Source organism: Musa acuminata, chromosome BXJ1-6 (genome assembly GCF_036884655.1).
Source record: "Musa acuminata AAA Group cultivar baxijiao chromosome BXJ1-6, Cavendish_Baxijiao_AAA, whole genome shotgun sequence".
In the NCBI taxonomy this organism is placed as follows: domain Eukaryota; kingdom Viridiplantae; phylum Streptophyta; class Magnoliopsida; order Zingiberales; family Musaceae; genus Musa; species Musa acuminata.
In genome coordinates, this window is record NC_088332.1 from 12,459,476 (window position 1) to 12,474,123 (window position 14,648).

At 48.3% G+C, this 14,648-nt stretch overlaps 3 protein-coding genes and 2 pseudogenes across 3 annotated transcripts; 3 read left to right on the plus strand and 2 right to left on the minus strand.

Moving 5' to 3' along the window:
• Positions 1–395: 395 nt before the first annotated feature.
• LOC135677445 (wall-associated receptor kinase 2-like) lies at positions 396–1,609 on the plus strand. Its single transcript, XM_065189804.1, has 2 exons — positions 396–1,254; positions 1,323–1,609. The coding sequence occupies exons 1-2, from the start codon at positions 396–398 to the stop codon at positions 1,607–1,609; spliced, it is 1,146 nt and encodes a 381-aa protein (XP_065045876.1).
• LOC135676333 (wall-associated receptor kinase-like 10) lies at positions 1,504–2,938 on the plus strand. Its single transcript, XM_065187388.1, has one exon. It carries the CDS (start codon positions 1,636–1,638, stop codon positions 2,743–2,745), a length of 1,110 nt encoding a protein of 369 aa, XP_065043460.1. The 5' UTR covers positions 1,504–1,635; the 3' UTR covers positions 2,746–2,938.
• Positions 2,939–3,500: 562 nt separating this feature from the next.
• LOC103987880 (wall-associated receptor kinase 2) lies at positions 3,501–6,005 on the plus strand. The gene is made up of 3 exons (XM_009406329.3): positions 3,501–4,447; positions 4,522–4,692; positions 4,781–6,005. The coding sequence occupies exons 1-3, from the start codon at positions 3,565–3,567 to the stop codon at positions 5,932–5,934; spliced, it is 2,208 nt and encodes a 735-aa protein (XP_009404604.3). The 5' UTR covers positions 3,501–3,564; the 3' UTR covers positions 5,935–6,005.
• LOC135676334 (heat shock 70 kDa protein 4-like) lies at positions 5,942–12,056 on the minus strand (annotated as a pseudogene).
• Positions 12,057–12,397: 341 nt separating this feature from the next.
• On the minus strand, positions 12,398–14,237 carry LOC135676335 (uncharacterized; annotated as a pseudogene).
• Positions 14,238–14,648: the final 411 nt, after the last annotated feature.

Sequence of the window (14,648 nt, forward strand, 5' to 3'; positions counted from 1 at the left end):
TTCTTTGTCATGCAGGTTTGAAGTCAATGACATTGTTTCGTCTTCCTCGAGAGAGAGAGAGGAAGAAAAATAGGGCTAGAAAGGCGTATTCCTTGCGTTGATTTAGGCGTGCTAAACTGGTTGGAGCTTCGGAAGAAACAAGTTGTTTATTGATCAGCGGGTGACTTTCTGAGATGTTGTTTCGTCCGCAATGGACTCTTTTATGTGGCGGGAGACACTGCTACTAACTTGTGAAGGGGGAGGACACTTAAAAAGTCGGTCTACGCCGGTGCTGGGGTCGCCTTCGGCACGATTGTGCCTTCCCTGCGTCTCACATACATACCGCCCCCCTTACTCCATTTTGTCATCGCCAAACAACTTCTTGAGGTAAGGAAGACAAGTAGGAGAAAGCAACCATGTTCCACTTTCTGTTGCTGTTCCACCTCCTGTTCTTCGCACCTTCATTGGCCTCCATCGCCATCCCTACCGACGCCTTACCGGGCTGTTCCGGCAAGTGCGGCAACGTGTCCATTCCGTACCCCTTCGGCACCTCCTCCGGTTGCTACCTCAGCCATGGATTCTACGTCTCCTGCAACACCACCTACAACCCCCCCAAGTTGTTCCTTTCCACCACCGACATCGAGGTCGCCGAGATCTCCCAAGACGGCGTCACCATCTACACCCCGATCGCCCGCGACTGCTTCTCCGGCCTCGGCTTGGGCACCAACATCAACAGCATATCGACCGACGTGACCGGCCTCCCCTACACCTTCTCCTACTCCCGCAACATGTTCACGGCGCTCGGCTGCGACACCGTCGCCCTCAACTACCAGTCCAGCTTCTCCTTCTCCAGCGGCTGCCTCTCCTACTGCAGCGACAAGTCGAGCATCGTCAACGGCTCGTGTGCCGGCATCGGCTGCTGCCAGACCTCCATTCCCAAGGGTCTCAAGAGTATCTACACCATTCTGAGGAGCGTGAAGAACCACAGCACCACATGGACCTTCAGCCCCTGCAGCTACGCCTTCCTGGTGGACCGGGAGACATTCGTCTTCAACTTGACGGACCTCGACGACTTCTACACCAAGAACAACGGCGTGGTGCCGGTGGTGATGGACTGGGCGATCGGGAGCCGGAGCTGCGAGGACGCGAGCGGGTCGCCGGACTTCTCGTGCGGCGACAACAGCCACTGCGTCAACTCCACCAATGGTCGGGGCTATCGTTGCAGCTGCAATACTGGTTATCGAGGGAATCCTTATCTAACCCGTGGATGCCAAGGTACAGGACGCTGCCTTCTTATCGACCGAAGGATCACCGGTCTAAATTACCATTGGTTTCATCGACAGATATAAACGAGTGCGAGGATCCGGCGACCAATCCCTGCGCTGCAATCTGTGAGAACACGGCAGGAGGTTACATCTGCTCTTGTCCGCGGGGATTCTCTGGCGATGGCAGGAGGAGCGGCAGCGGCTGCATTAAGGACGCCAAGAGATTTCCACTCTTCCAAGTCGTGCTTGGTAAGTTGGCTGTCTCTGTACATGTCCTGTGTGAGCTTTTGAGACCTGCTCTGTTCATCGTGCTGCAGGTTGCGGACTGGGACTCCTCTTCCTGCTCATCACTGGTTCTTGGCTGATTTGGGGGCTGAAGAAGAGGCGGCAAATGAGGCTCCAAGAGAAGTTCTTCAAGCAAAACGGAGGGCTGTTGCTGCAGCAGCGAATCGCTTCCAGCGAGGGCGCTGCAGAGACCGCCAGGATCTTCACAGCAGAGGAACTCGAACGGGCCACCGACAACTACAGCGAGAGCCGCGTGGTCGGAAGAGGCGGCTACGGCATCGTGTACAGGGGAATCCTACGGGACAACCGAGTGGTGGCCATCAAGAAGTCCAGAGTCATCGACGAGAGCCAGTTGGAGCAGTTCATCAACGAGGTGGTCATCCTCTCCCAAGTCATCCACCGGAACGTGGTCAGAATCCTGGGCTGCTGCTTGGAAACGCAGGTCCCCTTGCTGGTCTACGAGTACGTTCCCAACGGCAACCTTCACCACCATGTCCACGGCCAGGGCCGCGCGTCGTCGCTCTCCTGGGAGACGCGCCTGAGGATCGCGGCGGAGACCGCCGGGGCGCTTGCCTACCTCCACTCCGCCACCGCCAGGCCGATCTTCCATCGGGACGTCAAGTCCGCCAACATCCTCCTCGACGAGAACCACATGGCGAAGGTGTCCGACTTCGGAGCCTCGAGGCTGATCACCATGGACAGGATGCAGATAACCACGTTGGTCCAAGGCACACTCGGCTACTTGGATCCCGAGTACTTCCAGACCGGACAACTGACGGAGAAGAGCGACGTTTACAGCTTCGGCGTCGTCCTCGCGGAGCTCCTGACGGGGCTTTTGCCCATCTCTCAAGCCAGACGGCAAGAAGAGCAGAACTTAGCCATCTATTTCCTCGTTCACATGAGGGAAGACCGCCTGTTCGAGATATTGGAGCCTCGAGTACGCAACGAGGGAAACCGAGAGCAGCTGCTCACGGTGGCCGAGCTGACCAGGAGATGCCTTAGGCTGCGAGGGAACGAAAGGCCTACCATGACGGAGGTGGCAGCGGAGCTCGAGCGGACAAGAAGGCAAAGGGAGCACCCATGGCTGGAAAACGAGCACGGAGAGAGTCAGAGCTTGCTCAGGGAACCAGCAACCGTGTACTACACAAGTCCTATCACCGGAGACGAAGACTTAGATGCACATATCATGCTCTCTCTGGAAATGACCAGAGGATGACGAAGACTCGAAGGTTGATGATGATGATGATTGTCCAGCCGTCAGGACTTCGTTTTCCCTTTGACTCACTTTTGTATCCAAATCTGTTTGTGTCGCGATCATGCAGAACATAATATGTCTTATTTTAAGGCGAAGAACAGTTTTATGTTATATTTTTTTATGTATTCAGTGAATAAGATCATTAATTCATCTATTCGATCGGAAGTGAATAAGAACGTTAATTCTACTATTCGAATCACACCTCCTAATCTGAAGATCAAATTCGTTAATAGTATTTCGACAGCAACTAATAACCAGCCGTCTCAAAAGGAACTTTCCTGAGATACGTACGCACTGCCCGGCAAAGAGTCAATACTACTGACGCCTCCATTATACTCTATACCTATATAAAATGACGCAAAGTCAACATGCATATCCTTCAGGTCAACGTAAGCGGCTGATGATCTTGCGTGGCTGTCACGTCCGGCGTGATGAGTGTCAGATTCGGTGGCTCTCCTCACATGGAAGGAAGTCAACTGCATCTCGTTGACTTGACCTGTGATCAACAACAACGAACAAAGTAATCTTAATTTGGGCCACCATATCTGCCCCCCTCCGATATCCTTCGTGATGTATACGTTCTTGTTTTGCCCCGAAGAAGAAGACATCAGGCATTGGAAATGATGTCGATAGAATATTGATCGAGCAGGGCAGAAGTGTGGGCATGATCTGTGCAGATCGCCCCAGCTTCGAAGTGGTCAACAATAATGGCTCCTGTGACGCGTTTCTACCTAATTAGCCTTCAAGTGAAGTCAAAGCTTGGGCAACTAAAGAGCGTGCATGAGAGCCTCAAGCTCAGGCAGCTTGCTGGCTTCAGCAATGGTTGCCCAGTCCCTGATCGCCCTTCTCTTCCTCCTATGCCTCGCCCAAGCGACATCGCCAATTTCCACTGCGCTACCAGGCTGCCGCACTGCCTGCGGCAACCTCACTCTCCCTTACCCGTTCGGCATGGAGGAGGACTGCTACATGCCGGGCTTCAAGATGACATGCAACGACACGTTCTATGACCCTCCCAAGCTCTTCATGGGCTCCGGCAACATCGAGATCACCCAAGTAACTCTGGACAACGTGTTCATGGAGGGGTTGGTCGCCCGCGACTGCTACGGCGAGCTGTCGACCTCCAGTCACGTGTGGACCAACATAGAGAACACCCCCTACACCCTCTCCTACGCCCGCAACAGGTTCACGGCCATCGGGTGCGACACGTTAGCGCTCCTCTACCGAGCCACGCTCGTGGACTTCACAAGCGGCTGCATCTCGCTGTGCGCCGACGACGACAGCGTCGCGAATGGCACCTGCGCCGGCAGCGGCTGCTGCCAGACCACCATCCCGATGGGGATGAAGAGGTTCGACGCCTTGCTCGGCAGCGTGCAGAACCACACCACCACGAAGAGCTTTAGCCCCTGCAGTTTTGCCTTCCTGATCGACCAGGAGCAGTTCGAGTTCAGCGTTCCGGATTTCATCCGTTTCCGGAGCAGGAGCACCGTGCCGATCGTGTTGGATTGGGCGGTGGGCAACCAGACCTGCGGCGACGCGAACAAGTCGGGAAGCATCATCTGTGGGCCAAATAGCGGATGCGTGGATTCTGACAACGGTCCGGGGTACAAGTGCCGATGCAACCAGGGGTACCATGGCAATCCGTACCTTGCTGTCGGATGCGAAGGTAGGCATTTCATCGAACACTTGGTCTTCAGCTGCTAATAAACTCCCTTGATGTTTGTGCATTTGGTTTTGTAGATATCAATGAGTGTGAAGATCCAAGCTCAAATCGTTGTGTAAGCATCTGCACCAACACTCCTGGAAGCTATATCTGCTCTTGCACGGATGCCACGGCAGGTGATGGCAAAAGAGATGGAAGTGGCTGCAGATCAGCAACCAAGACATTTCCATTGGTACAAGTCGTTCTAGGTAGTCAACTCATATGCCCTCCGGTTGTTTCTGTTCTACTGTTTTTGGAGTCACCGATCGTTTCCACCATGTCTCTGTCACGCTGTAGGTTGTGGATCAGGCTTCATGTTCCTGCTGGTGATCAGTTCCTTGATCTACTGGGGAGTGAAGAAGAGGAGGTTGGTACAAATGAGAGAGAAGCTGTTCGAGGAGAACGGGGGAGTGCTCTTGCAGCAGCAGATCGCCTCGCGCGAAGGAGCAGCTCGAACTGCCAAGATCTTCACCGCAAAGCAGCTCGCCAAGGCCACCAACAACTACAGCCAAGATCGAGTCATCGGCAAGGGCGGCAATGGTACGGTCTACAAGGGGATCCTCCCAGACAACAGCGTGGTCGCCATTAAGAAGTCCATGGTGTTCGACAGGAGCCAAGTGGAACAGTTCATCAACGAGGTGGTGGTTCTCTCCCAGGTCATGCACCGGAACGTGGTCAAGATCTTGGGCTGCTGTTTGGAGACTCGAGTCCCGCTGCTGGTCTATGAGTATGTCCCCAATGGGACACTCTCCGATCGCCTCCACGGCCGCCGCGATTACTCCTCGCTGTCATGGCAAGCGCGACTAAGGATCGCCGTGGAAACTGCAGGAGTGCTCGCCTATCTCCACTCTGCAACAGCCAGGTCGATCATTCACAGGGACGTCAAGTCCACCAACATCCTCTTGGATCATAACTACACCGCTAAGGTGTCTGATTTCGGCGCGTCGCGGGTGGTGCCATTAGGTAGAGCTCATCTGACCACGCTGGTACAGGGGACACTAGGCTATTTGGACCCCGAGTACTTCCACGCCGGCGTGCTCACCGAGAAGAGCGACGTCTACAGCTTCGGGGTGGTGCTCGCGGAGCTGCTAACCGGGAAGCCACCGGTTTCTTCTCAGAGGTCCCGCGAGGAGCAGTTGCTGGCAATGCACTTCATTTCGTCCATGGAAAGGGGCCAGCTTTTTGAGATCCTGGAACGGCGGGTTGCCACCGAGGGTGACAGGGCGCAGCTGGAGGAAGTAGCACAGCTCGCGGAAAGATGCTTGAGACTCACCGGGGAGGAAAGGCCTTCGATGAAGGAAGTAGCAGAGGAGCTGGAGAGGTTGAGGAGGTTTGAGAGACATCCATGGGCTCAGCAATCCAGTGACGAAGGCAGTGGACGATTGTTGGGTAGAACCGGCTATCCATCGGATATGGACTCGATCGATAACATCAGCACGCCCATCGATTGATCTCTACTTGGTCAATATATATGTCTCATGTTTCATTTCCTATAATAACTCCTTACATGTGTTTGTTTTAATGTCTATATGATACACTGATGTAATTTTGTGCTCCTTCCTGGAGGCAAAAAGGCTCATACATGCGTGGTTATTATCATCAGAACATTCTGAGCATGTACTCCATAGATCGATAAACATCAGCAGCAGATCTTTACGTTTGTATTCAACTATGTTGCTTAATCAACCTCATCGATTTTAGGCCCTGCACCACTGGGATTACCATCTTCCTGCATTCCACCGTGCATGGCAGCTCCTGCACCTTGGTGTCTTGGCGATGATTGGATTGCAGAGGCTCTCGAGCTCCTTGAGCTTGTCCTCCAACTCGTCGACTTCGGCAAGCTGGTTCGTGTCCAGCCACTGAATCGCCTGCTCGATCGCGTCTTCGACCTTCTTCTTGTTGGCCGGAGGCAGCTTGGAGCTGACCTTCTCATCCTTGATCAAGTTCCGCATGTTGTACGCGTAGTTCTCCAGCGCGTTCTTCGCCTCCACCTTCCTCTCGTGCTCCTCGTCCTCCGCCTTGTACTTCTCTGCTTCTTGGACCATCTTCTCGATGTCTTCCTTGCCAAGCCTGCCTTTGTCATTGGTGATCGTGATCTTGTTCTTGTGCCCCGTCGTTTTGTCCTCTGCGGTGACGTCAGTATGCCATTGGCATCGACGTCGAAGCAGACATTGATCTGAGGCACGCCCCTTGGAGCAGGAGGGATGCCGGAGAGCTCGAATTTGCCCAGCAAAGTGTTGTCCTTCGTCCGCGCTTGCTCACCCTCGTAGACCTGAATCAGAACTCCCGGCTGGTTGTCGGCGTAGGTGGAGAAGATCTGCTCCTTCTTGGTGGGGATGGTGGTGTTCCTCGGAATCAGCACCATCATCACTCCACCGGCCGTCTCGATTCCCAGGGACAGAGGAGTGACGTCCAAGAGCAGCAGGTCCTGCACCTTCTCGTTGCCTTCACCGCTCAATATCGCAGCTTGGACAGCAGCGCCGTAGGCGACGGCCTCGTCGGGGTTGATGCTCTTGCAGAGCTCCTTGCCGTTGAAGAATTCTTGCAACAGCTGCTTGACTTTGGGAATCCTCGTCGAGCCGCCGACGAGAACGACATCGTGCACGCTGCTCTTGTCCATTTTGGCATCCCTCATGCACTTCTCCACTGGCTCCATGCACTTCCTGAACAAGTCCATGTTGAGCAACTTGAAGCTCGCCCGGGTGATAGTGGAGTAGAAGTCGATGCCCTCGTACAACGAGTCGATCTCGATGGTGGTCTAAACTGTGGACGACAGCGTCCGATTCGCCCTCTCGCAAGCCGTCCTCAACCTCCTCAGCGCCCTCGGGTTGCCACTGATGTCCTTCTTGTGCTTCCTCCTGAACTCCTGCACGAAATGGTTCACCGACCGGTTGTCGAAGTCTTCGCCACCGAGGTGAGTGTCGCCGGCAGTGGCCTTCACCTCGAAGATGCCCTCCTCGATGGTGAGCAGGGAGACGTCGAAGGTGCCACCGCCGAGATCAAAGATGAGCACGTTCTTCTCGCCGGACGAACCGCCGGCCTTCTTGTCGAGGCCGTACGCGATTGCCGCAGCGGTCGGCTCATTGATGATACGCATGACGTTGAGGCCGGCAATGACGCTGGCGTCCTTAGTGGCCTGGCGCTGGGAGTCGTTGAAGTAGGCAGGGACGGTGACCACCGCGTTCTTTGTTGGGCTGATGGCCCATATTCAGCCCATGTGGGCTTTATCAGCCCACAGCTCACACCCCCTCTTAACCTAACCCTAATTAAGATTAGGGGGTGTGGTGGCTGCGTTTTAGAGGCAGATTAAAGCTATAAAAAGGCAGCAACGAGGCAGATCTTGGTAGCGACGAGATTCCAAAGAGAAGAAGGAGAACAAGGCAGAAGAGGAAGAGAAAGAAAGGGAAGAAGACAAGGACAACGCAGAGAGACTGTTCACAATCATATAGCAGTGTTCTCATCTCAGGTTAGATCAAATCTACAGTAGGCTCTTGCTGTGATTACTTGGGAGGTTTTAGATATTGTGGGCAGTAACGTGATCCTTGTATCCCAGTTATTCTCTTGTGGTTGTTGCTTGGGTTTTGGGCAAGAGATTGAGATTTGTATATTCATTATTCTCATAGTGGATTATCTCTAGTTTGCCCCGTGGTTTTTACCCTTCACATTGAAGGGGTTTTCCACGTATATCTTGGTGTTCTGTTTGATTGTGTTTCCATTTTATTCCGCTGCGTATTTTGGTCTTCTAGTATTTGTTCCTATACAAAGGTTATTCCTGTTTATATCCCCATCAACTGGTATCAGAGCGGGGTTTTGGTGATTTAATTTTTGTATTTGAACATGGAGGCCAGTAATATTTCTCGCATGATTAGTTTGAATGGAAATAATTGGATGATATGGAAACCAAGAATGGAAGATCTCTTGTATTGCAAAGATTTGTATGGACCTTTGCAAGGGGATAGTGCAAAACCTACAACTATGATAGATGATGAGTGGAAGAGGTTAGATCGAAAAACAATTGGATTTATTAGACAGTGGCTTGATGATAGTGTATTTCACCATGTTTCTACTGAAATTTCTGCATATTCTCTTTGGAAAAAATTGGAAAGTCTCTATGAAAGAAAAACAGCTGGCAACAAAGCTTTTTTGATCAGAAAACTTGTGAACCTAAAATATAGAGAGGGTGCTTCTATTGCTGAGCATTTGAATGAAATGCAGAGTATTACTAACCAGTTATCCTCTATGAGAATGTCTCTTGATGATGAGTTGCAGGCATTGTTACTTCTCAGTTCATTACCAGAAAGTTGGGAGACACTGGTGGTTTCCCTTAGTAATTCTGTGCCAGATGGTATTGTCACTATGAGTCAAGTAACAAGCAGTTTGTTGAATGAGGAGTTGAGAAGAAAGAGTTCGGCAACATCTCAGAATGATTCACAGGCACTTATCTCAGAGAACAGAGGAAGGTCAAAGTCTAGAAGCAGTTCACGTATGGGTAGGAGCAAGTCAAGATCAAGAAAAGATATTGTTTGCTATAACTGTGGTGAGAAAGGACATTACAAGAACCAATGTAAGCAACCTAAGAAGAACAAGAAAAAGGGAAAAGAAGTGGAGTCTACAGAGTCAAAGGATAATACTACAGCTACAGTGCAGGGTGGTGATTATTTGATTTTGTCTCCTTCTGATGATATTTTTTCTTGTGTGTGTCAGGATCTTGAGTGGGTGATTGTGCTTCTTATCATGCTACACCACGGAGGGAGTTTTTTGCTACATACAGGTCTGGAAACTTTGGTGTTGTCAAGATGGGCAACTATAGCACAGCAGACATCATTGGCATGAGTGATATCCATTTAAAGACCAACCTTGGCTGTAAGTTGGTACTTAAGGATGTGAGGCATGTGGTTGACTTGAGGCTAAATTTAATTTCAGTTGGAAGACTAGATGATGAAGAGTATGAAAGCAGATTTCACAGAGGGCAATGGAAGCTCAGTAAGGGTTCTCTTGTTATAGCTAATGGAAAGAAATGTCATACTTTGTACAGGTTGCAGGCTAAAGCTTATGGTGAGCAGTTAAATGCTACAGAGAAAGACTTCAGTATGGAGTTGTGGCATAGGCGATTGGGACACATGAGCGAGAAGGGGCTGCAAGCTCTTTCCAAGAGAGAGGTATTACCAGATCTCAGAGGTATACATCTGAACCCTTGTATTGATTGTTTGGCCGGTAAACAACATAGAGTTTCATTTACTAGTGCTGCTTTGTCTAGAAAAATGCATGCCTTAGACCGTGTTTATACAGATGTATGTGGTCCTTTGAGGACAAAAACTCCTGGTGGATCTGTTGATGTTCTTGGTATAAGTGGTGCACTTTATTTTGTCACTTATGATTTTTCCAGGAAAGTTTGGGCTTATGCTTTGAAGACCAAAGATCAGGTTATTAATGTCTTCAAAGAGTTTCATGCCAGGGTTGAAAGGGAGACAGAAAGGAAATTGAAATGCATAAGATCAGATAATGGTGGTGAGTATATGGGATTGTTTAATGACTATTGCAGGTCGCATGGGATCCAACATGAGATGACAGTTCCTGGTACACCCCAGCATAATGCAATTGCAGAGAGGATGAACCGCACCATCATGGAAAAGATCAGATGTATGCTTTCACAAGCCAAACTACCCAAAAGGTTTTGGGATGAGGCTTTGAGGACTGCAGTTGATGTGATCAACTTATCACCGTGTACAACCCTAGATGGTGATGTTGCAGAGCATGTATGGTCAGGGAAAGATGTTTCCTACAGGCATTTGAGAGTGTTTGGTTGTCGTGCATTTGCACATGTTCCAGATAATGAGAGGTCCAAGCTAGATGGTAAGTCTAAAGAATGTATTTTTCTTGATTACTCACATGATCAGTTTGGTTACAGGCTTTGGGATCCAGAAAAGCAGAAGGTGTTCAGGAGTAGAGATGTGGTCTTCTTTGAGGATCAAACCTTTGAGGATTTGAAGAAGAAGGCACCAGCCAAGACTTCTGTAGAAGGATTAGCAGATTGTGACCCAGTTATTCCTCCAGTATATCAAGGTGATGGGGGAGATGTGCAGGAAAATAGTGTAGAGCCTGATATTCATTTACCTGCAGGACATGTTGAGCAAGAAGAAGTAGGAGAGCAAGTTCCCGCAGAACCGCAATTGAGAAGATCTTCTAGACAACGTCAACCTTCCAGAAGATACTCTATAGATGAGTATGTAATGCTTACTGATGCAGGTGAACTAGAGAATTACCAGGAAGCAGTTGAGAGTGAGTAGAAAGAGAAGCAGTTGCAGCTTCAAAAAATTCATACAGATGACAACGGAGCAGACATGTTGACGAAGACTTTACCAAAAGAAAGACAGGAGATATGCCGACAGTTGGTCGGCATGGCTTCACATTGAGGAGTCATGGGACAGCCTCCCTTATGGGCTGAAGGGGGAGGTTGTTGGGCTGATGGCCCATATTCAGCCCATGTGGGCTTTATCAGCCCACAGCTCACACCCCCTCTTAACCTAACCCTAATTAAGATTAGGGGGGTGTGGTGGCTGCGTTTTAGAGGCAGATTAAAGCTATAAAAAGGCAGCAACGAGGCAGATCTTGGTAGCGACGAGATTCCAAAGAGAAGAAGGAGAACAAGGCAGAAGAGGAAGAGAAAGAAAGGGAAGAAGACAAGGACAACGCAGAGAGACTGTTCACAATCATCTAGCAATGTTCTCATCTCAGGTTAGATCAAATCTACAGTAGGCTCTTGCTGTGATTACTTGGGAGGTTTTAGATATTGTGGGCAGTAACGTGATCCTTGTATCCCAGTTATTCTCTTGTGGTTGTTGCTTGGGTTTTGGGCAAGAGATTGAGATTTGTATATTCATTATTCTCATAGTGGATTATCTCTAGTTTGCCCCGTGGTTTTTACCCTTCACATTGAAGGGGTTTTCCACGTATATCTTGGTGTTCTGTTTGATTGTGTTTCCATTTTATTCCGCTGCGTATTTTGGTCTTCTAGTATTTGTTCCTATACAAAGGTTATTCCTGTTTATATCCCCATCATTCTTGACGGGGGTGCCGAGGTACGCCTCGGCGATCTCCTTCATCTTGGTGAGGACCATGGAAGAGATCTCCTCAGGGGCGAACTGCTTCTCCTCGCCCTTGTACTGCGCCACAATCATGGGCTTGTCGCCGGGTCCGACGACCACCTTGAACGGCCATAGTTTCATGTCGCTCTGCACCGAGGGGTCACTGAAACACCTACCGATCAACCGCTTCGCATCTACACCACAGATTTAGCAGAAAGAACAAATCTTTAACACCTAATTCGTCTTACAATCTTTCAAGAATAGAAAGCGACAGAAGAGATGCTTCATGTTGTTCTGCTCTGCTCTGTTCTCACTGCCCCCAGGCAGGAAACCAAAGCAACAGATGAAGATCTTGCAATCAAGCTTAAGGCTTATAAGCAAATCGACGTGCTGCATCAACGAAAACAAATGATGTACAGAAGGCGAATCGAGATACAAAAGAACTCACCGAAGACGGTGTACGTGGGGTTCATGGCGACCTGATTTTTGGCAGTGTCGCCAATGAGGCGCTCGGTGTCGGTGAAGGCGACGTAGGACGGGTTTTTTGGTCACAATATTGGTGGCCTCCAGTCTCTTGACCAATGGCTTGAAGGGTTCGACGAATCCAGACGAGCCCAACGAAGCTTAGCACCACACAAACCTTCGACCCTGCCTGGCCTCAGATATTGCATCATTTCCTTTTGAGTACATCAACAAATTAAAATCCCATGATTTTTCGGGTGAAAATGCGAACTGCAGCAATAAATATTATAAGATGCAAGCATAGCAAATCCACCCACAACACAAAGTTACCAAATACAAAAGGAAATCAAACACATACATGGATCAATATAAAAATCCAGAGCAGAAGCTCGAACAATTAGTCATAAATTGTTCTATCGTAGGAAGAAAAAAAATCAAATAAAGATGCAGACAAATTCTTCACAATCAAGGAAAAAAAGAAACAATCAACTAGTCTATATATGTATTAGAAAATTTCTGACTAGGTACCCAACTAGTGAATCCCATGAGTTCTAGAACAGCTGAAAATTTTCCTTTGTAAAAAAGATATGATACAGATTTCTTTGGATTGTCCTCTTGACAGAGACTTATCACATTCTTTGCCCTCCATGATTTGTTTTATCCCTTCTTGATACCCTAGCATAAAGCTTTTAAGTGTATCTCTGAATTCTGAGGCACACATCATATATACACGCTGCACTGCAGGTCTTAATGTCTCCATTCCACCTCTAGCTGCCACAGCAAGATCTTCCTTGAAGGTTCTATTGTAGTATAATCTTGATGATGAATCTCACCATCAAACTTCATGTTTCTTTTATAACCGGTCTAAGAACAGGACCAATATCCTGCACCCAACTAGCAGCATAGAGTCTACTTGATATGTGGTGGATCAGGCAGAGAAGAAGCGAAAGCAATTTCCTTCAGATCATAGTGAACACAATCGTATAGTTTCCAACATACCACCCACAGCTTCATCTTGATCTATGAGCCTACACTAAGAATTAACATCTGAACATTATGAACCTGAATTGATTCAAAAGTAATGTGCTCACTGTAGATTTTTCTCCTGCACCTATTCATTAATTTCAGGAGGCAAAAATGACATTAATGTACTCGAACAGAGACAAAAGGTAAACCCATTTGCAAAGAAATCTCAGCAAGTTGATTTTGCCAAGAATATTTCCCCGTCCAAAATGTAATCCGATAAAAGTTGAATCAAGTTCTGCAACCTTTACCCTTTGGACCACTCAATGCAAGCACATTAGACACCTCCAATGGCATTCAATAAAATCATGACAACAACAAGAAAGACATTCAACTGTTAACTCCTAGAAAGATTTCCTTTATATTACTCTTAATCTAACTCATAAGAAGCAAGCATTGTTGTTGTGCCAATTCTTGCAGAATACTTGTAATATGTTTCCTCTATGCAAAATCCTTTCTATATCCAGAATAAGTTACTGAAAATCCAACACTAATCTTTTTTCTCTTCAGCAGAAGCAGTAGATCACAGTCACATATAAACTTTGGAATTAGATAACTAAAAGGCAAAAAGTAGTTCCCCTGTTTGGCAATCTAATCTAAAGTTTTAACCCAGGAACCATAATTTTTATCTACATAAGAGCATAATATGATGCTTTTCTACTTCAAACCTCTCATCTTTATCTAAGGTATAAACTATTGGTGACAGAAATAACATTGATCTACAAAAGCACCATAGTATTATTATTGTTGTTCCAACCTTCTCCAAACCATAACAATGTAAAAAGAGTTATTTAGGGAAGGCAGTCAATGGTTTACTATAGATATTATGATACAGAGAGAGAGAGAGAGAGAGAGACGGGCAAGGATCTGAAAGGAATAGTGGTAGCAGGCACAAGAGACGGGCTGTTGAGAGGCGAGTGTTGAACTACAGGTGGATGAGAGAGGTCGAGGTCTTTAGGGTTTGGCGTGAAAGTATCGAAACGGAGGAATAAGTTAAATGAGGATAGCGAAGAAAAAGAAGAGAGGAAGAGAACGAGACACTCACTTCACCTCACCTTCTTCAGAGGTCGAGGCGATGGTGGTGGTGGTGTCGACGAGGCCTTCTTGCTCGCCCTGTCGCCGCCGACTAAGGGGTAGAAACCAGACCCAATCCGGCCTAAAATGTTCGCACGAGTGAATCCAGGGCTTTGACTTGGGTCAGTCAAAGTTCGCAAGTGTTTCGCGAACTCCTGTTCGACTCAATCCGGATGGGGAGCCCACTGATCTAATCATTTCAACACTAAAAGCAACACCCCTGTAGATAACCTTTGCTATTGGGACCACTTTTGCTATCCATTAGGAGAAAAGGTAAATTAGCGAGTAGCTCAGAAAAATGTACCAGAGCAAGAATGTCAACATCATAAAGGGCTGAATCAGTCACGTAGGCACCCAATAAACTAACAATTATGTAACAATTAATTGCAACATTGTCAACTTTGATAATTCGATGGCCATATATACTTCCTCACGCAACAAAGAGATGAAAAATCTACTAATTCACGGGACTTCCATGAACGAATTAGGACCAAATTGGGATTTGAATCGACCAAAACGAA